The sequence below is a fragment of the Cyprinodon tularosa genome, unplaced genomic scaffold (assembly GCF_016077235.1).
Source record: "Cyprinodon tularosa strain WSP-4 unplaced genomic scaffold, ASM1607723v1 ctg420, whole genome shotgun sequence".
Lineage (NCBI taxonomy): Eukaryota > Metazoa > Chordata > Actinopteri > Cyprinodontiformes > Cyprinodontidae > Cyprinodon > Cyprinodon tularosa.
In genome coordinates, this window is record NW_024039142.1 from 668,635 (window position 1) to 695,384 (window position 26,750).

Genomic DNA, 26,750 nt, shown 5'->3' on the forward strand with positions numbered 1-26,750 from the left:
CTGATTGCCGCTGATGCAAGCAGGGCAAGTAATTGTCTTCAAAAGTCTCTAACTAGTGGTAACCAAAGTCCACCTGTGTGTCATTTAGGAGTGAAGGCCTCAGGGCTGGGTAATGAACATGACCATGGCAGCATCAGGCTGCGGGGAGACATTTCTTAACTAGATGCAAAAACAAAAATCTGAGAGACTGAAAAGCCCATTTGTGGTTTTAGCACACAGGTATCAAACTTCAGTCTTCTAAGTCAGTGTTTTTCAGCCCTGGTCCTCAAGGCAACCTGCCCTGCATGTTTTAGATGTTTCCCAGCTTTCACACACCTGTTATCAATTGATAGCAGATTATCAGGCTTTGAACTGCAATCATCTGAATCAGGTGTGCTGAAGCTCGGAAACATCCAAAACATGGAGAGCAGGGTGCCTTGAGGACCAGGGTTGAAAAACACTGTTCTAAGGAAAGTATCCTGCAACTTAAAAAAGATTTGTCTCTGCTTTAACCCAGCAGAGAGAACATGACTGCACATTAGGGATGTAATTCAGCAATTTGATTCAGGTGTGTAGGACTAGGAACTAATCTAAAGTTGTACAACACCAGCCCCTCTATGAATTGAGTTGGACACACCCAGGAATTTAACATGGGATGCCCAGCCCCATTTCTATGGAGCTAATATCCTAGATGCACCTATTCTCCAGTCAAAATGGTCTGATCTGTATGTCCCCCAGCCTTTGGTGTTAAAAGATGCATCCATAACATACAGGAATTAGCCCACAAGGAACTAGTTTAGTACCTCTTGTTTATACTAAAGTATATTATCTGTTCCAACAGTGGTTCCCAAACTTGCTGCTTAAGTTGATAAAAAAACAAAACAAATGCCTGCCTCACTTGTTTATATGAGGACAAAAATCATCTTTTTACCTCTCCTATACACATATGAACTACTTTGTTACAATTCTAAATTTGCAAAGCACTGTATATAAAAGAAAAATGTACAGCTTTATTTAGATACAGATTCAGATTTTTATTATGAAACACAAATTCATGTCTGCTGTCAGCCTTCTTAGGTTGGGATTCATGTTTTCAGCTGCATTTATTGAACCAGGATGAAAACTCCTTGGAAAACCTTAAAAAAGAAAACAAAAAACAGCTCATCTGCTGTCAACAGTTTTGTGCGTGAATTTTCAAAAGGAGGCAAGATGTGTTGCAACACAGACAAAAAAAAAAAGTGTAAAAAGTACCCAGATTATAGTGATGAGAAATTAAAAAAAAAAATAGCTAAAGCATTTTACTCTCTGAAAGCCAAGGAGAAACACACCCACACACTGAGCATGACACCATAATTGGAAGATAAAACTAAAGACATCAACTAAGAGGGTTCACTTAGTTTAGATTTCCACAAACGGATGCATTACAGTACAAAAACATTCGCCTCTAAAAGGTGCCCTAAACAAAAGGGGGCAAACACACCCGGCCGTCTGCTGACCTTAAACTCTTGGACTTGACATGATTGTCGGAAAAACAAAAACACATTCATCTGAACCTTTTTAGCAAAAATACATTTAACACTAAACACTACTTTTGACACATTTTAAGGAAATTTATTGAATATATATTTAAGTCATTCATAGTTGTCTGTTTACTAATTAAAAATCATCTGAGCTCATAAATAAAGTCATGTAGTCCCGTTTAAATGATGATACAAATGGATGGCAGAAGGGCTGCTGAGGCTGTTCTGGAGTGAGTGGACGTCCAAACTGGACACGGAGGGACAGATCTTCAGGGCCGCACTGGATTGGTAATCTTACGGTTAACGTTCCCGTGTACATCCGGCTTCCCCGGTGACCTACAAGAGAAACACATCAGCAACAAGTCATTTAAGCTGAAGTTCTTTGAAATGCGGGACCAAAGGTCAGAGGTGAGCAGTAGGTACGTGCAAAATGGGCTGAAAAATGTGACGCATTTGTATTCTGCTCTACGGAGACAAAACTTCATGGAGCAATCTTTCTTTAAAGTATAGCTGCTCGTCTTTGCTGAACATAAAAATAAGGTTTGGTGGGTTTTTTTACATTTCTTCTTTGCAAATAAATTATGAAGCCAGAGTGACTCGTAGTAGAAAGGCCTAGTCAAAGTCCAGAAATTCAACTTTTATATTTAGAATATTCTATTTACAAATGAAAATTCACTGTAGCTCTGGTTCAATGTTTTCCTGTTGCATTGAAAATGATGTTTCCAGTGGCCTAAAACTAAAATCCTTGAGGGTCGATGTCCTGTAACCTTTAAATGTCTCTCTTCACCATACTTGAATGAAATGGCTGAACTGCCTTACTAGCATGCAGTTAAGTTGTGCTGATGAGCAAACGCTCGTCAGATGTGTTGAAACAGAGACCCAGCTAAAAGTTGCAGGACAGCAGGCATTAAGGACAGAAGATTGAGACTACTGGTTTAAGCACAACTTTAGAGAAGCCTCAGAAAAGAGGTTTAATATTTGAAGAAATCCACCTGATTACTAAAGCAGGTGGAGGTGAAACAAGACCGGTTGTGGTGGCAATAACCACAAAAATCAAACCTAATTTAAGGAGGCTTTATAAAGTTTTCTAATGATAGTGCCACCTGTGGCCAAACTCTTCTGCTTGTAATTCAAGTTTATTTGTTTTTCGCCTTACATGGAGCTGCCATTGCTATACAAGTTGAGCTGGATGCCGGTTGCTTCCAATTATCTAAAGAAAATGTATCTTGGATATAACATTTTGATCGTTTCCTAGATCAGGCTCATTTAAGGTTGGCTTCACATCCTCAGACAGAGTGGGAACTTCTGACCCTAAGTACATTCAGGCAGAATAGGCTATAGGTTATAGATGCATTGATGCTGTCTGCTCATCAAACAAGAGTCGTAAAGGTATTATGAATAAAAAAGCCTCCTGCTGCGTCTCTATGGAGAGATATTTGTGCCATCGGTTTGAGCGCGCAGGAACCAATCCGAGCGCGCAGTGAGACAACACGCGCGCGCGCAAAACCGGTCTGGCGCGCGCTCAACTCTGAAAAACCCTCTCAACACACTGTTCTCGCGCTCAGTTTCATCTCTGCGCGTGCTCGAATCCGTCTCTGCTCGCGCTTGCTCTCCTGCTCTCTCTCCGCGCTCAACACCAGCTGTGCGCTCGGCTGTTTCTCCGCTCGCTCGACTCTCTGCGCTCGCAACTTCAGCAATGTATGTAAATGAACCATACCATCAGCCAATCACACTCAGCTTCTTTTCATCCAATGAAAGCATTCCTTCCTTCTTCTTCTTTTCTATCATGGCGGTTCGCAAGCAACTTCAAGGTGCATACCGCCACCTACTGTTCATGAGTGTGTAGCAACATTGTTTTACATCTATTAAATTCTATTTTTTAATTTTGCATTCTGAAGATAACTAAATAATGCTTTCCTTAATCTATAAACATCCTTTATATTTCCTTTATTTCCCAATAATCCTTTAAGACTCCATTCTTGGCCTGTCATTTCAACTACTCTTCTCAATTTTTCCCTTTCAGGTTCATATGTTTTACAGTTCATTAATATGTAAGCATTCGTTCCAAATACTACATCCGGTTAGATGAAAGAAAAATAAATAAATAAATAAAAACACAATCAGGAAAATCAAACTACTCTTACAGTTATTTTGTCAACATTCCTAAGATAGTACTATAAAATATCTTGAATTATCTCAAATAAACTTCAGTGAAACAGTTATTAGATCATTGCCTCATCCATCTCTTTTACCTGCTATTGACATGGATTTAAATTTGCTGTTTTAAAAGAAAAATAAGGAGGATATTTCAGGTTCCAGTATGGTTCAACAGTATATAGATAATGTTTTGGATCATATTGGCCTTACTCTTAGCTTTTGTGGCGGGTGTTTCTTCTTTTTGTTGTTTTTTATGGAGGTTGGCAAACAACAATTACCGCCACCAACTGAAAAATCCTGTTTATCAAATTATTCTTTTTAATATATATAATAAAGAATAACCCTCTTATTTAGAGTCCATCTGTAAAAGGTCTTCTAAATAATAATTGTTAAATTTCAGATCAGGTCTGCTGTCTGAATAATTGCGTTTAAATTAATATAACGGTCGCTGATCTAAAATCAGAGCAAACTAAACTTCTTAATGGAACGATTTCTTCAATCCATTGTAAGGCCAATATGATCCAAAACATTTCTCCTTTGTAGGCTGAATTCCATCACTGATTCTTTTACCCGATTTAAAAATAAATTATGAAACTAAAACAAAACACCATTCCTAATATTGGAATATTTTGAAGCATCCATAAAAAATTTAACATATCCATAATATTTTTTATCTATATATTGTTGAACCATACTGGAACCTGAAATATCCTCCTTATTTTTCTTTTAAAATATCAAATTTAAATCCATGTCAATAGCAGGTAAAAGAGATGGATGAGGCAATGATCTAATAACTGTTTTACTGAAGTTTATTTGAGATAATTCAAGATATTTTATAGTACTATCTTAGGAATGTTGACAAAATAACTGTAAGAGTTGTTTGATTTTCCTGATTGTGTTTTTATTTATTTATGTATTTTTTTTCATCTAACCGGATGTAGTATTTGGAACGAATGCTTACATATTAATGAACTGTAAAACATATGAACCTGAAAGGGAAAAATTGAGAAGAGTAGTTGAAATGACAGGCCAAGAATGGAGTCTTAAAGGATTATTGGGAAATAAAGGAAATATAAAGGATGTTTATAGATTAAGGAAAGCATTATTTAGTTATCTTCAGAATGCAAAATTAAAAAATAGAATTTAATAGATGTAAAACAATGTTGCTACACACTCATGAACAGTAGGTGGCGGTATGCACCTTAAAGTTGCTTGCGATCCGCCATGATAGAAAAGAAGAAGAAGAAGGAAGGAATGCTTTCATTGGATGAAAAGAAGCTGAGTGTGATTGGCTGATGGTATGGTTCATTTACATACATTGCTGAAGTTGCGAGCGCAGAGAGTCGAGCGAGCGGAGAAACAGCCGAGCGCACAGCTGGTGTTGAGCGCGGAGAGAGAGCAGGTCGAGCGAGCGCGAGCAGAGACGGATTCGAGCACGCGCAGAGATGAAACTGAGCGCGAGAACAGTGTGTTGAGAGGGTTTTTCAGAGTTGAGCGCGCGCCAGACCGGTTTTGCGCGCGCGTGTTGTCTCACTGCGCGCTCGGATTGGTTCCTGCGCGCTCAAACCGATGGCACAAATATCTCTCCATACGTCTCCATCTCTCAGGAGTTAAGTAACGTAAAGCACGTTGCAAACCCGCGTGTGAGTCAAAAGCCATAAACCAGCACCATGTTGCAAAACCACAAGTTTGCGCTTCTTTTTGGATAAAAATAAATCAATCTTGTTTATCATTTATATAACCTGTTTGTAAGCTATATGACCTCGAAAATATTTGCTTGAATACAAGATAAAAACAATAGAATGAAATTAGCACTAAAGACACTTTTCTATCGATATCACTTAGCCCTACCTACATTAACTGAAAATGTTAAATCTCCCCAGTGATATTTGATTTTATGATCTGATCCTTACAGTTTTTAAATCAAAACCTAAAGGACTATTTATATTCCCTTTATACGGCAGCGGTATATCCCCAAAAGCCGTGCCGGACTCGGAGAGCTTCACCGTTAAGTCCCAGTGCGGTCACCCACCACTATCTGCTGCTCGTACAAAGAACTGAATATTTTAGTACGATCATAAGCCTGATGAACTGACTGCACAGATGTTTTGAGGTGAACTTTCTTGATTAAAAACCTGTCAAAACCACTTTTTCAAAGTAAAAAAAAAAATAAAGTCTGGAGCATTGAGCATCCAGAAGATCAAAGAGTCAAACAGTCCTGAGTAATGTTTGAGCCAGCATCCAAGGTTCTTTTTTAGGATGCCCAAAACACATTTGGTCTGAACGCCCCAGGAGTTAAAGCTGCATCCACAGGGAATGCAAAAGGAGTGAGTGATATTTGTCTTATCCCTGCGTAGCGGCGCGTTCAGGAGCGACTAATCAGTCAGCAAGGATGCATCTGGAACACATATTTGGTGATCAGAGAGAAGCTCCCAAGTTTAGTCGCCCCATCGGTGAGCTGATAGATGACCCCTCTAGTTGATGATGCGGTGCTGGGGGAATTTCACCGCCGTCTCAACATGGAAGATTGTGTTTGGTTTAAACACAACAGCGTTTCTTACAGGATAGCATCCCCACAGCATTATACTGTGTTATATGATGGGGATGGAGCTGAAGGGCAGAGCATTTGTACTTACGCTGACATTTAATCACATACCTGTAATATCATTAGGCAATTGGGGGGTGTACTAATGTTCATTTAGAAATAAAGAAGGGTTTAGAATTCACGTGCAAAACAAAAAAACAAAACATGCATCATTTTGTTGTAATGGGAAATCTACATCCTCCCTGGAGCTTCTTGAACAACCTCATCAGACCAACCTGTGCTATACTGCCTCCATGTCTTCGTTGCTGTTGCCCTCCTCCTTCAGCGGCTCTCCTTCACTGTTGGCCTCCTCGACGTGAGCCAGCATGTCAGCCATGAGCGCCTCCTCCAGCCTCTTCCTGACACTGTAAACTAGCTCCTCCTGTTTCCTACACACACAGGTGCAACAGGAAGTCATTGGAAGGTGGTAGTTAGGGGGAACGAGGTTAGAATAACATAACTGAAATCAGACATATCAAACAGAAGCCGTATAAAAAATAAAGCAATGCAGCATTGCTCCCCATTTTTTAGCTGCAATACTACAATTTCTACAATATTGACAGTTTAAAGAGGAAATAAACAGCCTGGATGATTATTTCAGTAACAAGCTCCTACCGAATGTCCTCGTCTGTGACAATAAAGGCCTTGCACAGTGGCTGGGAAGTGTTCAGCCACACGCCGGGGTTCTTCTCCACCGCTGCAGACAGCTGCCCCGTGATCGGAGCTGCGCTGGTGTGGAGAGCGCTCGCTATGGCTGACAGGAGCGTTTTGTCCGTACAGCCTGGACCGACACCTAGGAAAGCAGCAGGAACATTTGAAATCTTTCAACCTCCCTTAGAAAAGTAAAACCAGTAGTTAATGTTCAAGGATCTGACCTTGCAGGCCTTTGGGCAGCTCCATTGTTTTTACCAGCTCCTCTGCAATGTCATAGGCATTAAGACCACTGAGTTTCTTCTCCCAAAAAAGCTGTCGATGTGAAAAATAATACGTTGCTCCAAGTTGAAGGGGTAAATTCACAGCACACAAGAATTCAAAGTAAACACCTAATACTTGACATTAGGGTTTCTGAAACCAGTCTTTCTGGTTTGAGACACGGCTTTCATGATGATCACCGGGGGGCTTTTTACCTGTCTGGGCTGATCAACGGCTTTCTGAGGATCTGTCTTCACTTTGTTGTTGGGATGGTTGGTAACCTTTGTGACAGGCTGCTTGAAAATGGAGGCGGTCTGTCTTACCGGCAGCGACGTGTTTAAGTCAGGTTTGCCCTGAAAAGACAAGAAAACACATGAAGAAACAGAGACTAGAAACACGGTGCTGGGCTGATTTGGACTCTTCAGATGATGCAACAGTACCTCAAGGAAAGAAATCAAAGAACCGATAGATTTAGCTGCACGGATGCCCTATTTGCAGCTCAATAAGAAGGGGTGAAACTTGAGACCACACGGTAGCTCTGAATGCAACCATGCACTTAAAAGAATATGCACCATTTAGAGATGCAGCAAATCTAATTAGCATAGAAAACAGGTCACTTTTTGGGTGAGAGTTCAGGAGGAATATGACATTATGGTTGCATCAGTGTGCCATCAGCGTGCTTATATTATGCCTGCAAAGAGTCCAGATCAGTGGATCTGATCACAGGAGACTCCTGTAAGGATGCTGTATGATTACCAGATTAAAACTGCCCGCTTAAAATCCCATCAGCAGTTTAAAATTTGAAGCACTTTAAAACACCGCCTGCAATTTCATCCTAACCTTCACCTAATGGGTTTTGCTGATGTTTCTACTAAAAAGGCAAAGAAGGATGACTTGGAGGGATACGACTTATAAAGAGAAGCCCTATTAAAACTTTAACACTAAGTTCCAACAGATTCGAACACATTTCTGTCTGGATATTGCTTAATATCAGCTTTATTAATCTATCCTGTAACCAGTTTTCAAGTATGTTTGGGATCCAGCAACTCTTAACCCTTCCCAGTTAAGAGGAATCGGTTCTGGACGTGCTGCAGGATCTGGTCACGCCGCTCTCCCCTCACCTTGTTCTGGTTGTTGTTGTCGTACCGCAGCCTCTGACGGTTCTTGTTCAGCTTGCTCATCAGCATCTTCCCAGTGCGGAAATCAAATGAGCTGAGGTCCATCTGGTTACCAAGGTAACGGGCCAGCTGGGGCTTGCTCCTAAACTTCTTCCCAGATGGACTGATGAGAAACAACACATTAGAAGAAACAGAAAGATCCTCAAAGGGACTAATTTTCAAACCATCATGCAACAAAATATTTGTAGACATCTAAATGAGCAATGGGGCTAAAATCACAGAAATGAATGTATAAAATGGAACACTGCAGGGTTTTAGTACACTAATCAGAAATGATTATGAGGAACATTTAATCAAGATGTTATAAGCAGCACCAGATATGGATGATCAGCTTAAAGACGCCTGATGTTTACAATGGGAACACAGCAGCTGCTGGTGTGTGTAGCCTGATCAGTGGACAACAAAGGGTGGATTCGTGCTAGTATCTCATGCAAATGCATCTGAACATGACAGAACTGTCAACAGCAGTAGGATTGTACAGTCAGCCTACCACAAACTATACAACCGACCCGCCTCCCCCCTGTCTGGCCTCTGTTCCTCATCTTGCTCTTCTCCTCTGCTAAATGAGAACAAACCTTCACTTCAATGGGACACAGAGAATGTTATGAACATGTTGACCGTTAGGCCCAGTTAGGCCTGGAGGCTAAAGGTGGCCAGCTTACCCTGCTACAAAAACAGACCCCCCTCCCTCCCCTTTTTCTTTAAAAACTTATTTTTATCTTATTTTTGTTCTAAACCAGACACACTGATCATCCGAAATCTCGGTGTGTGGTGCAGCCGTGGTGTGTTTTCGGTTATCAGTAGTTTAGTACCTAAAATAATAGACATCGCTTTTTCCAGCTGACAAACCCGACTTTCTGGTCACTTCTTCCATTTTCCAGCCTTTGGGGAGAGCAGTGCAATCCCACCTTTTCTTCTCCATTTCCCCCGCGGCTAGTCGGTGAATCCACTAAAAGTTACAGTAAACGCCTAGGTTGGGTTATGAAAATACAAAAAAACAAAAAACAAAAAAAAACTGTCGCTCTAATCTATAACGCTGGCCTGGAGCCTTTCACGCTTTTGTTTCGACCATTTTAAAGCGCGTGCCCCTGGTAATGGGATCCTTCCCGGCTAAAAGCAAATCAGCTCTTTGTGGCCGCGCAGATCGCTCCGCTGCAGATCTCTGCCCCATCACTACCTGCGTGTCACTTCCGCAGCTACATCCGCAAAAAAAAAAAAAAACGGAGCTCGACGTAAGTTTGGCGTTTCGGATTTCAAAATAAAAGCTTAAGCAAAAACAAAACAAAAAATCAAGGTGGGGGCGTTTTATTAGCACGTAGATGGTATAGAGAGTTGTTTAATACATTCAAATAAGTCGACAGAACAGTTCATTTTAAACCTCACATAAACATAAGCGTCAATATTAAGTGATGATTACCACACTAATAGATTTATTCAAGGAATAGATGTAATATTTTTTAAATAACTGCAATTTTGGCACTATATCATACAGGCTACATGTTTTGCAGTAGCAAAATATTTTTCTCCAGGGGTTAAAGTTAAGCTTAATATTTTATGGCCTCATTTTTAGCAGGCATAAATCAATATTCAAACTCAGCATTTACCTAAATTTCTTGTAGAAGAAGTGTTAATTAACTACAGGAAAAAGTATACCTCTAATACTTTTGCAATGGAAAAATACATATTTAAACATTGAGAAAACATAAGAGCAACCAACACCTCTAAAGGATTCTCACTTTTATTACTGCAGAGAAATAAATTAGAAAATAAGCTAGAAGAAAAAAATACCTTAATTTTGAAGTACCTAGTAGGGAAAAACTAATCTAAGGGTGCAATAACTTTAAATTCAATTAAATTCAATTGTTTATTTATATAGTGCCAATTCACAACATGTAATCTCAAGGCACTTTAGTTCACCAGATCATCCAGTCAAATTGATTCAAAGTTTTCTACCTAAGGAAAACCAGTTGATTGCATCGACTCATTAACTCGAATGCAATCACTAAGCATGCTTGTAGCGACAGTGGAGAGGAAAAACTCACTTTTAACAGGAAGTTTGTGTTTTGTTAGCAACTCCTGTTCTTATTCATGTATATTTTTTTTTATGGCAGAAGGGTTTTCAAACGAATTCTATCTTGCAGACATGTACTCCCTTGAGTCATTTAAGTCCATTAAAAACGTCTTTTTGATGCCAAAGAATAATAATCAGAAATATTAGATTTTATTTATTAGTAGTGGGTGGATTTATCTAGCGTTTGCACCACTTTCATGATTATGTTCACTCTTCTTAAAAAAGCAACCTAGTATTAACATGGCATCTACATTTTCAGTTTGATACATTCATCTTAAATCAACAGCCTTTAGTGTTTATTTTTTAAATATTTCTTTATTTACTTACCTCTCCAAGTGTGCTTGCCTAACTGCCAGAATGACATTTAGCTTTTATGTTGAAAGGCACCGGAAGCTGTTTTCTTTTTTGTTCTGAGCATTTGCAGATATAACATCAACATTAACGTATGGAGACCGTAAATATGCCAATAAAACACAGAGCGATACTGACAGCCTTCATTATCAAGGCTGTTGGGGAAAAACGCAGCATATTGTTAATTTAAACGATAAAAGAAAGTCTGGTTTGGCGATAGAGACCGTTGTCCTTCAGATTCGGAGCCGGCTTTTTTTCATTTCAATGAACAAAGTAGATCCTATGAAATAAACGCGGCTGATGTTTAATAGATGTCACATTTTCTTCTCCAAAATCCTGCTTGCGCTTTTTCAAACCGAATCAGAAATAGTAGCATTCATTCCATAAGATTATTACGCGTGGACATTTAACAGCATTTTAACGCATTAGTGCATCGCTGTAATTAACAGACAGAATTAACATCTTGCTGGATTTTTAAAAACAGAACGGCACATTCGCGAAACAACACACTAATGTTGGAGACCACTGCGTTTGGCAAATCGAGGATAATCGTACTTCCCAGGGTTACATTAAAGCAGCAAACAATAATTTTACAGTAAAAAAAATAAATAATTAACTCCTTTTGTCGATTTAGTCGCTGTTTAACATGTTTACTTACTCGTTTTTATCCATCTTGAGGACAATATCTCGCTTTCAACCTCTTGCTGTGTCAAATCCCTTCTCCCCTCTCCTCTTTCAGACTCCCCTCCCCCCTCCGATGTTAAAAATGAAAGACATTATCCACGCAAATCTCGCAGTGTAAAATGAGCACAATGTTTGGTCCTCCAGCAGGAACACTCAATCTTTTATTCTTTCATTCTTCTTACATTTTAAACTGTTTAAAGGTGCAGCTTTAGTTCCCTCTGTAGTTTTTAGGGTCTGTAAACAACTAATCAGTGTGTATATATAAGCCTTTTCAAAAAAGAAAAAAAAAAAAACACATAGTTTGAATCAAAACAAGTTTAATGGCTCATCATTTACAAAATTTCTTGGACATATGAGGATAAGTTAATGATGTATTCACACCTTACAACACTGGATCAAAATGTGCATTTTTAGAGTGCATTCTGTAGCCTGCAGAGACAGGGCATCCTACTTGAGCTGAAAGGAATCCAACCCGGAGCTCTGGTCCTGTAAATGGATACATGGCTCATTCAATAAAATGCATGAAGCACCGAACTCCTAACTAATTCTGGAAACATGCTTATAAAGCAGAAAAGCTCTGACATTGCTATCTTCACATATGGATTTAAGGATAGCTGTAGCAAAAGCTACAAAAAGCTTATAAATTCAACCTATAATAAAATACTCCACAACTCCTATTACAATACACCAAAAGAAATACTTAGATAAAATGCATCTAATATATAGTTGATTCACATAATGTATCAGTGTTAATTTATAACACATCTCTAGGTGCTGTTACACAAAAAGTCAAAACCGATCATACATAATTCTGTGACATACTTTACATTGTTTTAAATATAATTTCAATCAATAAGACTAAACCAATTACAAATCAAACTGCACATAAATAAGATGTTAACACAGAAGGTACAAATTCATTAAAGCTACAGTGTGTAATTTTTAGCGACATCTAACGTCCAGACTGCAGACTGCAGCAACATGAACTCCCCCCCACCGCTTTTCCCCACCAACAGTACGGCGAGCGTTACGGGACAAAATGTCTTCCACGACGTCCACATCACCTACCTTCTCAAGTGATGAGGTTTGTTTACATAGATAATTTTACAGATAGTATTCTCAGGCATAATACTGCCATCTATTGTTCAGTACCGTCTCAGTTCATCTCTCTCAACTTGCCGTAGTTACTTTCGAGCGAAATGGGCGATCTCGCAATCGCTAGTTTGTTGGCTCTGCGCTGCCGTAGCGCAACGATGTCTGCCTCCATGGCTGCGAGACCCGCACCTATGTAATTATAAATAACGAATTCTAAGGCAACGCAAATATTAAGGTTAAGAGGCTGAGCTCGTAGATGATGATAAATAACATAGTTATGTATAATATTACATTTCTGACTGTATATCCCTGTAATTATTACACACTGTAGCTTTAAATCAGAATAAAAATGTACATTAAACCTTTTAATTTGATAAAGTTTCCAAACTGAAGAAAAAACAAACAGCATTGAAATGCTTTTGAGTATACAAATATATACAACTCTTAAGTAGGTGTGAGCCAGTAATTAATACTACCAGGGTCTAAACAAGGCATTTGAAAATGTTCTTAAAAAAAATAAGAAACTAAATGTCATTTTATTGTCTAAAATCTCTTCAAATAGACAACAGAAGAATCATGTGAAGGAATGTGGAGCACAAACAAAGTAGGGCAGCACTGATTACTGGGCTGAAAATGTAGTTTCATGTTTCTATCACAAAGGAAAAACACAGTTTGGAGTAAGCACTGTCATTGCAGGAATCACGTTTTTTTTACGTTTTAAAAATGATCAATTTGACAATGATATAGATTTTAATCTTACATAAATAACACACCATCATCACATAAGACCATCTCTGCTTTTGATGCCAGCACTGCCGGCTAAATAAGCCCTTCTAATGAACTAACTGTGGAAAATTAAGTATTGGTCGGTAAACATTAAAGATGTTTGAGGTACTTCCAAAAATACGTTTGGGTCACCTCAGAGAAGCATACTCTGAGCTGAGGTATGCAGCATGGCCTGCATGACTAAATTCAAAACTATAAACACTGAATGAATAATAAGTGACAAGATTTATTGAATACAAGGTCAAAGGACTCACATCTTAATTTCTTTATTCGTCTTTCTTGAACTTCCCATTAACGTACGGCACATAGTCTAGAATTAACCGCCAGTCAGTGAAGTGAATGAGCGCCACGCCGCCAACTGTTCCCCAGGTAACCATAGTTGGTAACCTAAATAAAGGAAGACAACGGGACTTCTAAATAAGACTGAAATTGAACAACAAAATATAAAGCGTTTTGTTGGGTTAAATAGACGTTATGTTAAAAGTATGCCATTGTTCACAGCAACGCTTTAACACCAATGTGAGACCATCATACTTGTCCTTTTAACTTAGGAGCTATCCCATTCTACATCTGTTAAGTTTACCATGACGCTGGCTTCCCCTCTGCAGCTAAAACAGCTTCAACTCTTAAGAAAGCCTTCCACAAATTTCCACTTATGGGATTTTTTTGACCATCCTTCCTGAAAACTATATGTGAGGTTGGAAAGTGATCTTGGATAAGGTTTGGCTCACATGTTCCAATGCAACTCATCCCACAAGTCAGCATTTAGGTCAGAACTTGTATTCTGCCACACTGAACCTGCTAATTTATGTCTTTATGAGTCTTGTCATGTTGGGCCAGAAGAGGGACATTCCCAGGCTGGCAGTAAGGCATTTGGCCCATGAAAACATCAAAACTGTCTTTGTTTACCAAAGGGTTACCATTTTCTTTGACTGGAAGTAAGATAAGCCCACCCTCTGCAACCCCCCACCAAAATCCCGTATGCATCAAACTATAGACTTAGCACAGCATAAACCAGAGATGTCCATTGGTTGGCAGGAACTTGATGCATCACTCCAGCAGCCATGTCTCCACCGATCTAGAGTAAAGTTGAGAGGCTGTGCTTAATCTTCATACATCCTACTTTTTAAATTGAGGGTTTGGTTATATAAATCTCTTAACTAAGGTGTTTTCAGTGTTTCAACTAATCTGAAGGTAACAACTAGTTTAAAATCTGCAGCTAAAGAAGCTGCTGATATTTGACAATCTGACTCATTTTATAATTGATGCTGATTTGTTGTAAGATAGGTTATTGCAAACCTTACCTGTACACAAATAATAGCCAACTGCTTCGATTATGGCAAACTTTGAAGTTGCAATTATTGTGTCAGGATTTTCTTCACTAAATAACAAGGTAATGATCATTTATTCTAGGGCTGCAACTAACGATTATTTTTTAGATTAATCGATTAATAATTGGTTATAAAAAAAGGTTCCTTAAAGAAGACTTTTGGCAAAATCAAATCAGGTGAAACTAAAACTTTTCCCCTTGAGGAGTTCTGGATAGAGCATATTGACAGAAAAAAAAAGCTTTACCTTAAATGCAAAACGTTTACATATTTGTTTCGATATAGCTACTGCTCTAAGTGGGTCGCTCTGTCAGCTAAAGGCATGTTTTATATCCAGTTATCGATTAATTACGATTCATTGTTTCAGCCCTAATTTATTTCCCTAAAATAAGTTTCTTGCTTAAAATATTTACTTCACTGGTAAAACAACATTTAAGTCAATTTCAGTTGGCTACTTTGATGGTTGTATCAATGTCTTATATTCACGTTTTAAATAGAAATTAATTACTAAGCATTAAAAACGCCAACAAAAAATAAGACAAAATGCATTTAATGGTTAAATATGGAACACCTAAGGGGATTATCAGATGAAACAATGACACCCTGGCAGGTTTAGAATATTTTTAGGTCAGGCTATGTGAGCATTCAACACTGGTACCGTTTAGTCTATATTTGATTAATAAAATTACCCCTGGATTTAAGCCCAATAAATAAACGGCGCAAATGGAGCAGGTTTAATTCAGTTTCAGGCTAAGCTAAAGTTAGCCTAACGGGTCACAGAAGGACACAGGGTCAGCGACCGCTGCCCAACCAAGCTAATTAGCAATAAAGCTCAGCCTCTTATTGTTTTAACTTACCACGTTCTCAGAATAGAGACATACTTGGCACCAACGAATTTATTGAGTATTTTCTGAACCATTCTGATCTTCTAGAAAGCTCTTCCCGACTGGAGAACCGCCGCCGTCAGTTTCGATTGATGGATTTAGAGGACCTCAGCACGAGCTGCCCCTTCTAATGCCTGTGTAAAAGTATACAGGGTTCATAATTTGTATCGAGTTTAGCTCAGGCTGAATTCTGGACACCAGTCAGCCCACTGAGCTTTGGAGACATTTTTCAATAAAAGCCTCAGTTTTTATAAACTATATCATGGGATTTAACGATAAAATTAATTCCTTACAATTCCTTAGGGATAAAAAAGGGAAAATAATCAGATAAGTGCAATAAGGCTCGGGCACAGCGCGTTGCATTCTGGGTACGCCGCCATATTGGTAGCTAGTTGCTACGGTAAACAAAGACCTAAAACAGCATAGAGACAGAGCAGAAAGACGAGTAAACAGCGATGTTAAAAGCGACGAAAGGATGCGGAATATACCGAGACACACTGCAGAGGGAAGCCAGGGACCGTTATCTGCAAAAGATGGGCTTCATAAACGGACTTTATCCCTACGAAGTAGAAAGCAAGGAGTGGTGCGTTGGGGAAGAATTTCTACCGCCGTTTGCGAGGGAGGACGTATATTCGTATCTAGTGTGTGGCGTCAGTGCCTACACACATGAAGAGTTTCGCTGCTACAAGTCGCTAGAGGCTTACAAACAGCTGACAGATGGAAAAGTTCATGACATGGAAGTTATCAAGCCAAATGAGAACACAGTCATCAGAGCCAAGGTAAGCTACCGTCTCAACATGGTGTGGTGTTTGTTGTGGTGATAAGACTAGGTGCTGGCACTAACGTAAAACATCAAAAATGTATCTACTGGCTTTCCTGGTGAAACAACCAAAACTATTAACCCTATTATAAACTATTAATGACAAAATAAACAGAGTAGGACAACTGTTTTGTGTTTCAGTGGACCTGGCTAACCCTCTGGAACACAACCCTACTTCAGCTCATGCTACATGCTACAGATCAGCCAACAACGGTTAACTTGAAATGATACATGAATAAAAACAGTATGTTCTGTAACTTACCAGAATGAAAATGCCGGGAACACACTCTCATGGACGCAGGGATTGAGTTGAAAGTTATATTTGGCCGTCTTACAGCAGCGACCCATGCTAGCCGGCGACTCTTTGTTATGGAGGACATTTGTTTTCCATTGAGACGCCTCCAGGTTGGAAAACGGTAAAAAGACAATCCATTTGGGATTTTTTTCCCCGTCCAGTCACAGCTTGCGCTACACCCTACGACACAGCAACGGGCGACCATAACGACAGCAGAGGTAAAATGAAACGGCAAAAAACTAAGCAAACTACTAGCAGAAGAAAGCTAGTCCGCGCAACGTGTGACGTCATGTGCCCGAGCCTTATTCTATAAATTGCACAATCTTCAACAATTCAGGAGGCAGAAATCTAAGTGTTTTTTTGCCTGATGGCAGCAGTTCAAACATAGGATGTGAGGAGTTGCATAGTAGACATAAGGTCATATTGAGATTCTTAGATCCCTTTACTATCTGCTGCAGGGCTCTCTTAGTTCATCACATTGCAAGGGAGTTCCTGTCAATCATGTCACAAAAGGTGCACATTAGTGGTCAACCCACTCAACCACAGCTGTTAACTGATTGATACCAATAGAATTATTTGAATGATAATGGTGACTTTAAAAAAAAATCCCACATTAGCTACAAATTCCATGCACTATTTGAAAGGAGATAATTTTAATAATGTCACAGACTTCTTTACAGGCAAAGTAAACCACTATAGCACATTAGATAAACTGACTAAAGGAATTTTATTGGGAAGTTGAGTGGAAGGAAAAGATACCCAAGCAATAGAGCCACCGCAGTACCTAGTGCATCAGCTTTAGCATTTCATCTGTTAAAATAACAGAGAATACCCAAAAAGTTCAAATGGTGACAAGTAGATTTAGTTTAACTAAAACTACATTTAGCATCACATCAGAAATATAGGTCCAACAGTCTGGAGGAAGAGTAGAGAGGAATCAGTTATCAAAGTCAAGGGTAGCATAATCCCAAGGAAATTTAGAGTAGATACAAACACCTAGTGTGTAGCTTATAAGATGAGAGACCAAACATTGCAGAAAAATTGAGATCATTGTAAGGAACCGGAGCTTTTTCAACCTCTTAGCAGGGCCAGACTAAAAACCTCCACATTATTCACATTACTCATCAAGGCATCTTTATTTTAAAACTTCTATATGTGTCATGTAATATAAAAAATTTTTTTAATAAGTAAATTTTAAAAACTTTCATTACTCATAAGATAAATATGTTCACTTTCAGACAAGTTTAATTTTAAAATCAAATAAATCAACTTTTGATATCTAATTTAATGAAATTGACCTGTATTTGAAGATTCCTATCAGATGCAATTAAACAAATTCAACTTCCGAACTACATAAATTCTTTTATTAAAAAGACTCCTTTTATTTTTTTTTTTATGTATACAATATTCCAAAGCCAGACATTGTAAAATGTATAATCTGTTGTTAAAAATGGCACATTTATTGCTACATTAAATGGTATATACAGGACAAATCTCAGCTATTTGTATGTAAATAGAAGAGATCGAGTCAGAAAGAAGCCAACACTCTCCTCAACCCAGATAATAAAAAAAAAAAAAAAAAATGTAAATGTTTGAAATACTTGTTGGTCACGTCCCTTTTTAGTTCAGCTAAATAATGTCATGGGGGGGGGGGGATTTTTTTTTGGTACTAAAAAAAATACAAAAGTCAGTGCTCGCTATTGTTAATGGAAGCCGAAACCTTAAGTTTTGGAGAAATTTGTCGAATTTGTGAGTCTATATATTTTGGGCATGTCAGATATAAACATTAAGACATTTTTCGTTGAATTTCAGATATCCAGCACAACTACTGATTTTAATCAAATGAATCTGACAGAAATCCTTGAGTCAACGCCACAAAAAATTGAAAAAATTAACTGAAAATGATAACTGATTACACATAAAGCCACTGCAAAACAAGTAAAAAAAACGCTCCTATTAAAATGACTGAGCTAACGTAGGTAAAAAAAAAAAAAAAAAGAAATCCTCCCTACATGGAAGTTGAAGCAACACACCTACAACATACCCAAGCAAATAACTGATCTGAGGAAAAAGGCAGTCTTTTTATAACCTTGTCATATGAATGTTGTAATTACAGGGCGCCAAAACCTGGACCAGTGACCTCAATGAAAACAGCAGGCTGACAATGTAATCCAGTTGAAAAGACAGCAGAGAAAAAAAGAAATAAACTAAACAAGATCTGCTTAACATTTATTTATTTAACTAGGTACACTGAAAGAAAATCTCTTTATACCATTTAAACTTCTTCCTCAAAAATTGAAAAGAAAAAGAAAAACATTTGGAGAAAAGGGAGGATGGGGGGAATGAACAAGTACCTCTTTAATCTCCAAGATAAATGAAATGATATGGTACACAACATAAAACTGTCTTAAATGGAAAAAAAGAAAACACAAGTTCAGGCACTGATAAGGCATCACTCTCCCATTGTGACATCTTAAGTCTTGAGAATGAAAAGGCCACACTATTGATTTGTATATGTCTTTTTCTTCATTTTTTTTCTTTTTTTATATAAATGAAACACACAAAATGTTCTACCTCCCACTTGTGATTACACGTTGGTAAAAAAAAAAAAAAAAAAGAAAGAAATAATTAACATGACATGGGAATAACATCACAATAACACTGTTTTGTTCTCAATAATATCCATTACCTTACACCCCCAAAAAAATCCAGACATCTGCCTTTAGACACAGACTTGCTTAGTTTAAGGGCAGACACTTAAAAGTGAAAAGAAATTTATTACAATGTGCTAACAAAACCCAGAAACAACTTTGAAAATGAAGGCAAATCCACATTTAGCATGGTAGCTACATTCAAAAACCAGTTGCATATTAATTACTGTTGGAGACAAGGAAAAAAGCAAAATCCCTTCTGATGTTTTGTCACACGACTGTGGCACAAATTGTCCAGATATGCCCAAATGGAAAAGAAGGCATTCAACTTGGTGGCTATTGATGTGCCTTTGAACTAAAACTGGAATATTAAAAGGATTTACAAACACGTTCATTTATCATTTGTCCATCCTTTTCCTGTCATCCCAGTTTGATTTCAATTTTAGTTTTGAAAATCATTTAAATGTTAAATATCCCCTTATACAGCTCATCTACAATACACTCTAAACTTCAAACTAATATTGCCATTTATGTAAAAAATCTGCAATGTATAGACTAACAAAAAATATATATATTTTTTATATATATTTACCTTTGAAAAATGAAACAGAATAATGTATGAAGTGAATTTACAGGTCGCACTTCTCTCAGTAAGAAAGGGGAGAACACGCTGAAGGTCGGGAAGAAGGTGAAGGGTTGATAATTCAGCGGGAATGCTCATTTAGGAATAAAAAAAAAAAAAAAAAAAAAGGCTCTTCTGCTTTAACCATGAAGAAAAAAAAAGGAAAATCCCTCCTTGATGTGTTTGCCTTTTAAAGTACATGAATAAAGGTTTGGGGGCAAAAAAGAAAAAAAACACTCGATTCCGCTGGCACTGTCAGTAAACCATGTCGGATCAGCATAAAAACTGATGCTGGTCGCTTACAGGTGATTTTGATGGCTTTAATACAAGACTGTCGGGGGGCTGAAATGTGACGCAGGTCAAGCCTAAATCGGTCCAACTGTGCTTCGTCTCGTCCATGTATGCTTTACAACACAAAGCAGGACAAAAACCTGAATGCGTGGCCGAGGGCTTGCTGGAGAAACGAGACGATGCTCGGTCAACAAAGTGGAAGAACAGTTTTTTTTGTTTGTTTGTTTTGTTGACCGATTCTTTCACTTGGATATTTCTTTACTTTCAAGGAAGAAGTCTTTGATTCCAAGCCTCCAGATACTGCCAGGGGTTGAGACCAAGTCTGGTCTGAGCTCCCACTTTTCAGATAAGCTGCGCTTGAATTGTCAAAAAAACATCGGGGCCGACTTTCCGCCAGTCTCCACACGCTCGAGGACGAGTGACCGAATTTTGACAGTTCAACTCCAGCTGTGAGTTACATAACATATGTAAGACTGTACCATCACGCTGGGAATGACATACATTAAAAAAATAACTGCTCATACACATAAGCAATCCCTCACAAATGTTCCTCACATGTAAAGCAATTTGCCTTAATGTCAAATAGAAAACATGTAACAATTAGGCACAAATCCTTGATTTAATTTGTGTTTGTGAAGGTCTCCTTTTTATTCCTCCACCAGAGCACCTCTTGGCAGTGTGAGTAGTCCCAAAGTGTTTGAAGGACAAAAAGTACTCTGGTGTTCAATTATGTTGGAAACCAAAAAAATAAAGTAAATAAAATATTACACGTATATAACAAAACAAGACAAAACCAAGAAAAAAAAAAGTTCTTCACATTTGAGCTTGTAGTCATGGCTGGGAGTGAGAAAACAGATTGTGTCAGTTTTGGCAGTATGTATGTGAATGTGCATCATGAAACTTGAACGGACAATACACAGACATGTCCACATATATACACGCACACACACTGAGAATAATGGGTGGAAGAAATCTGTTAAGGCCACATCCGCTGACAGCCAGGAGAACACCAGACCTGGAAAATAATAAAAAGGTCAAAAGTTAAATAAATAATATGCATTTATGTGGAAAAAAAGGGCAAAACTATTTTTTTTCCTATCTAGTACAATTAATTAATTCTGAACAAGCTGCAGCTGCCTTAGTAATGTTTCATGTCCTCCAATACATGAATGAACCAAGCAGAAGCAATGCTGAGTATGACACACAATGGATGTTACAAATTCAAAGCAAAATGATTTGATGCCAACATTTACAAATGTTGTTGGGATTCAACTTCAACAATAAAAGTCAGCCTATATCTGTACTCCTTAGAGAACTTACAACCTTATTTTAAGAAATTATTTGGAGAGGGCTGCAAACATTCCTGTATCCAGTAGGTCCATCACAGACGGAACACCTTTCTAGAACATTCCCAGTTCCTGTTCTCTCCCAACGTCTGCTTCAGGTAAACTCCCTCCTTTCCTCATTTATTTATTTTATTTCTAGCTCAGGAACAGACCGACTCCCTGTGAATGATGGATCCTGGTTGCAAGTTTAAGGCATCGTCTTCAAAGACTTCCAAAAAAGAAAACGGAATGGAGTTGTGACAGGCAGCCCGGGCTACAGGCGGCTACGCTCTACCCCTTCTATTCATTCAGCTAGCTAATCTGAACTGTCAATTCCATTTGGAGAGCGAGATCATCTGTGGTAGTAGCACTAGACATCTTCCAGGCATGTGAGTAAAACTAGCAGCAGTTCAGCGGACAGGAAGTATGAACGCTAGCCGGCGCGCATGGATGACTTCATACACGCCTGTTTTAAAAGATATAAATATAAAAAATATAACCGCGGATGTCTGGGGGACAGTGATTCGCCTAAATGTTATAAATGCGTACCATAAGTGATCAATTATGAACAGTTTAGTTTATGCCTTCAAGTCGTTGCCCATAGGTTATATCCAAGTAACATCTTCCCAACGGAATATCTTCAGAACAGCTCCAAATGACACAAAACTCATATGTGTGAATAGAACATGATGTAATAACGTAAAATCAAGGGCCCAATGTAAAAAAAAACAGTGTTCCCCTTTAAGTGTGCAAAAGACAAAACAAACATGCGGGTGCAATAACTGTGCCTGCTGTAGTGATCTACAAAGATTGTTCAATAGACAACAGGTGCCAAACCAATGCTGCTACCCTGTTTAAATCAGGAAATTGTGGCCATTAAAATAAAAACAAAAGTTATTTTTAAGAGAAACTGGGATAGTTTAAAATCATAATAATGATATTTACAATGCCCTTGATATAAAAGTAACTCAAAGTGTTGCTTAAAACTTTTTTTCCCCATTTATCTAGCAATAATTGGGGATCTATATCTATACAATCTTGCTACAATGCCCTCCACTATCCTTTCTATCCTCACATCCTGGCCTTCCAAACACAAGAACGAAGTTCAGGTGCAGCAGTGCAAAATGTCTGCTAAATAGGACACAACGTGAGGAGTTTACCGAGTGTTTATATAGACAATTATTAAGTGCATTCTGCATTCTTGTCCCCATTAATCTGTGTAAATAATGTGGGAGCGGACTATAGATCCATTCCTGTTTCTGCTCTAGTGCAACTCCCCTCTTGCATTACTACTCTCGCAAATACAAGTGAGGCTCTACTTGAGAATAAACAGTGGTAACATAAAAACACCAAAAGAACTTCCTTCCAAGCAGGCGTTATCAAGTAATCAGGGAAAAAATAGGAATCTATTAAACCATTTTTCCACCATCAGGAGTCAATTATTTGATTAGATCCCTAGTAATAATAATAATAATACTACATCTGTTAGCAGGGTTACAGGGTAACAGACTGCCTTTCTGGTCTGCGATCAGCTTTTCTCTAGTGCCAAAATCACCTTAATAAAAAGCTTACCTGGAGTTACATGTGGCCAACTGGATTGTGTCCATCTCCTCCCATATTCGGGTGACCTCCTGGGAGCTGCATGGGGGCCTCTCCCACCACCCCGGAAACCTTCTCTTCCTCACGCCTTTTTAAACATGCTGCCTTCGGATTAAGGTTGCGCTCTGTCAAAACAAAAGCAGAAACATCTTACAGTGAAGAAATAAACCGAACACCGGGGGCTGATAAAGGCGGCGCTTCCAAACTCACCTCTGACTTGTTGTTCTAAATTGAGGATGACGTTGACCGCTTGATGAAGAATGAGGAGTTTGGTCTGAGGTTTGTCATGGCTGAGGTGCAGCTGGCACATCCTCCCGAGCTCCTTAAAAGCCTCATTGATGTCCCGCACTCTGAGACGCTCCCTGGCGTTGTTAGCCACTCGCCGTTCCCTCTCCCGCTCCATCTTCACCTCAGGGGGAACGTCCTCATCGTCCTCATTGTCCTGACTGCTGACAAATGGAAATAGAGTGGTTACTTTTGTGGTCCAACAACAGAAGCCTAAAACATACAGTGAAAGTTGGCTAGAATGTGACTATAAACTTTTATAAACTGTTTTAGTGCAGGTGGTAAAAGTCTTACAGTGCCTAGCGAGTTAAAGGCCTAATTTATAGCATTAAGAGCTTTCTTTAAACGGTTTCATAACATCTGGTAATTTAATGTCATCCAACGAACGTTTCTTGGTGGGATTAACTTTAAATTAAGTTAGTTAACAACAACTAGAAGGTTCTCTTACTCTACAATATTTTCTTCTATCATAAACAAGGGGTTTGAAGGATGAAAGCAAACAAAAATTTATCCCCTTGCATATTTTCCCCCACATTTAAAATGCTGAAATATATTCTATATGGTCTCTGTTCTAAGACATTAAATGGGCTATAAAAATGAGGAATAAATTATTTTAGAGACGGAGAAGACAAATCTAGTCCTCTCCCTGCTTGAACCCCTGAATCAGACAGATTTCTTAATTGAAACCTCCTACAGAACTTTAGGATTTCTTAGTAAGCCTTCTTGTGAACCACTATTATCATCAGCTACAATGGAGTAAAGATATTGTCAGTCAGCCTTCAAGATGTACTGAATGATCAAAGATGAAATTTTAGTTACAAAGTAAATAATAATTAAAAAAAACATTTCATCTTATGTAGAACATTTACTATAAATTAGATATCATTGAGAATATGCATTTTTTCCAATCTAATGTTAAGCTGGAATATAAATACCCATTCTCCATTTAGGTAGAATTATTATAATTTCTTGTCATTTTTCCACTGACTGGATGTTTTAGAGTGGCCTGGTTAATTCCTTTGAAGGGAAGATTAATGTGATGGCAGACAGGCCTTCTAACCTTAAAGACTAGGAGTTCAGCACCAAAATAAAAGTGGAAACATGCAGAAGGTGAGCATTAACAATAAGGGATTGACTTTTTTTCCACTGGTTATTGAGGGGTCCATAAATGTCCTATCAAACCTTTGGGCTAAATGAAACTAAATCTGTCGGAGGTATCAATAACTTTGGGCTTTACTGTAAATGACTATAAATGTGATTATTTTACTGTTGATTCTAATTGTAAACCTGTGTAATAGTTCGAACTTTATGAAGTCTGAAATGAAGTGCTAAGCTGAGACCTCATGTAGTTTTCTCTGTCCCATCTGCAGAGCATTGGGTGTCCTCTGGAAAAACATGACCTTGGTAAGGAGTCAGCTGTGGGATTCAGCAGGATCAGATCAGAAACATTTCTAACCCAAACACAATAACAGCCTTCAAGAACTGCTCACCTCTGTCTTAAATTCCTTCCTCTATATTTTATTTTGACTCAAAAACAAACTTATTAAACGTTATTGTGCACAAAGAGTCCCCCTGAGAAACTCAACTTTCTGTTTAAGATAACCGCGTGATCCAGTTGGATGAATTTAGTTGTAAACCAATGCTACCATGTTATTGGGAGGATTTATTAACCCCTTTCTCATTAAGTGTATAATAAAAAGAATATATTAAAAAGTGCTATTAATCATTTTAACCACCAAGTGCAAGATCAGTCCTTTGAGTTTTGATTTTTAAGAGCCCACAAAGCACTAAAAGTTGATTCTCTGTTGGGGAAAACTTACTCATCTTTCTGGTCTGATAGGCTAGAGAGCATCTGGAGGGTCAACGCCTCCTTTCTGAAAACGTGACATAAAGGGAGGGGGGGGTTGACAATGTTAAAACACCTAGCATAGCCTGAACAATCAATGGGAAACACAGAAAAGAATAGTCCTCTGATAATGTAAATCTTGGAATTGTAACAGAAGTTTAAATCATCACATCACTTTCTCTAAATCATAATACTTAGTTGATGGTAAGTTATCTTCTGATGCTGCATAGTATAATATAAATGTGCATTTAAAAAGGTCCAAAAGTGATGCCTGATGTTATAGTGACAAGCAGGCAGAGAAGCTTACCTTGTTCGATTACGTGCAGCCTTAGAGTCCTTCTTTTCGTCCTCTGACTTATCGGCAATAGATGAGTTTTCATCGTCTTCTTTGTCTTCTCTTTTGATGTCTGAGCTGCTGGAAGAGTGAGCTGACCGGGCCAAACCGCCAGGGAGACCTAAAGACAAACATACAAGTCCTTAGAAACCATTGGTCAATAAATGTGGGGTTTCAAAGCTCTGCAATGAGCTAAAGTTTATCTCACTAGTAAAGCCTTCTGGTTGGCCAACAGATGGTGTGGGTCCAGTGGCGTGATGGCCATGCAGGAGGGTGCTGCTGGGAGGAAGTCCTGTGGGTTCCTCATGTTTCCCTCCCTGCTGATCAAACAAGAGGCCATTATTTATTATCAAGCCAAACCAGAATTATGCATTTAAAATCATTTACTCAAACCTGGAAATACAATAAACTAAGTAAATAATAAAATATAAGGTAGTACTATTCAGCGGTTTTGCCTCTTACAATGCCATCTTTGGCCAGCAGATGGCAACAGAGGCAACAATGTAAACCTTCCACCCCCCCTTCTTAATCTAGATTACTCCACTTTTTGTTTTCACAAGCTAGTTAAGAGTATCAAACCAACTAAATAAAAAAGCATTAATCAATTATTAAACTTTTTAATGTTTTTCTGTACATTTTTGACCTGTTCTAAGTCTAAATAATAACCTTAATATGAACAGTTTCCTCAGAAACATTTTAACTGCTAAAGCTTTATGCCTTGTGTGCGACAGCACACCAATTTCCAGCCGAAGTAATATAATTGCTTTACAAGGTGAAAACAAAGGAAGCACATGTAGAGGAAAAATGACTCACCAAAGCAGGATGTCTGTTGCTAAGAGCAAGGCTGGCGTTTGGGAAAGCAGGGGAGAGTCCTCCAAGGCCCCCGTTGTGGACCGAGGACAGCAGGCTGTGCATATCAGAGTGGGCTCCTTCTAATGCTGGACTCTGGCCCACAGCATGACTACGCAGCACATGGATGGCCTCCTCCAAGCGGTCCTCCATTTTATTCTGCTACAAAAAAAAATAATGAAACCTGAGCATTGGCATTACCTATAGAAGCATGTGTACACATTTTGCATATCAGTGGAAAATGTAATTTTGCATTTTTAAATGGGTACAGGCTATTAAAGATAGACTGCCATAGCGTTACATA

General features: G+C 38.5%; 3 protein-coding genes across 12 annotated transcripts in view; all 3 read right to left on the reverse strand.

Moving 5' to 3' along the window:
- Window positions 1–988: 988 nt before the first annotated feature.
- On the reverse strand, window positions 989–11,546 carry mbd3b (methyl-CpG binding domain protein 3b). 5 transcript variants are annotated; one of them, XM_038299254.1, is made up of 8 exons: window positions 11,411–11,490; window positions 8,821–8,889; window positions 8,274–8,433; window positions 7,368–7,505; window positions 7,116–7,206; window positions 6,856–7,033; window positions 6,477–6,629; window positions 989–1,835 (listed from the first exon to the last, which is right to left on the reverse strand). In XM_038299254.1, the coding sequence occupies exons 1-7, from the start codon at window positions 11,422–11,424 to the stop codon at window positions 6,482–6,484; spliced, it is 798 nt and encodes a 265-aa protein (XP_038155182.1). In that variant the 5' UTR covers window positions 11,425–11,490; the 3' UTR covers window positions 989–1,835; window positions 6,477–6,481. The 5 variants fall into 5 exon arrangements, with proteins under 5 accessions (XP_038155182.1, XP_038155184.1, XP_038155180.1 ...); XM_038299256.1 differs by having other exon boundaries at window positions 8,821–8,886; window positions 11,411–11,458; XM_038299252.1 differs by lacking the exon at window positions 11,411–11,490 and adding an exon at window positions 9,143–9,467.
- A 190-nt stretch (window positions 11,547–11,736) lies between these two features.
- Window positions 11,737–15,643, reverse strand: LOC119792558 (cytochrome b-c1 complex subunit 10-like). Its single transcript, XM_038299258.1, has 3 exons — window positions 15,503–15,643; window positions 13,572–13,704; window positions 11,737–11,922 (listed from the first exon to the last, which is right to left on the reverse strand). The coding sequence occupies exons 1-2, from the start codon at window positions 15,562–15,564 to the stop codon at window positions 13,584–13,586; spliced, it is 183 nt and encodes a 60-aa protein (XP_038155186.1). The 5' UTR covers window positions 15,565–15,643; the 3' UTR covers window positions 11,737–11,922; window positions 13,572–13,583.
- Window positions 15,644–18,861: 3,218 nt separating this feature from the next.
- tcf3b (transcription factor 3b) overlaps window positions 18,862–26,750 on the reverse strand; it is a 35,211-nt gene continuing 27,322 nt past the window's right edge. For 2 of the 6 annotated variants that reach the window (XM_038299214.1, XM_038299209.1), the window contains 7 exons: window positions 26,411–26,608; window positions 25,806–25,917; window positions 25,571–25,718; window positions 25,238–25,291; window positions 23,343–23,581; window positions 23,106–23,257; window positions 18,862–21,223 (listed from right to left, as the gene is read on the reverse strand). In XM_038299214.1, coding sequence (XP_038155142.1) covers window positions 23,112–23,257; window positions 23,343–23,581; window positions 25,238–25,291; window positions 25,571–25,718; window positions 25,806–25,917; window positions 26,411–26,608 — 897 coding nt within the window. In that variant the 3' untranslated portion in view covers window positions 18,862–21,223; window positions 23,106–23,111. The remainder of the gene's footprint in view (window positions 21,224–23,105; window positions 23,258–23,342; window positions 23,582–25,237; window positions 25,292–25,570; window positions 25,719–25,805; window positions 25,918–26,410; window positions 26,609–26,750) is intronic. The other 4 variants (XM_038299211.1, XM_038299212.1, XM_038299210.1 and 1 more) reach the window with 4 other exon arrangements.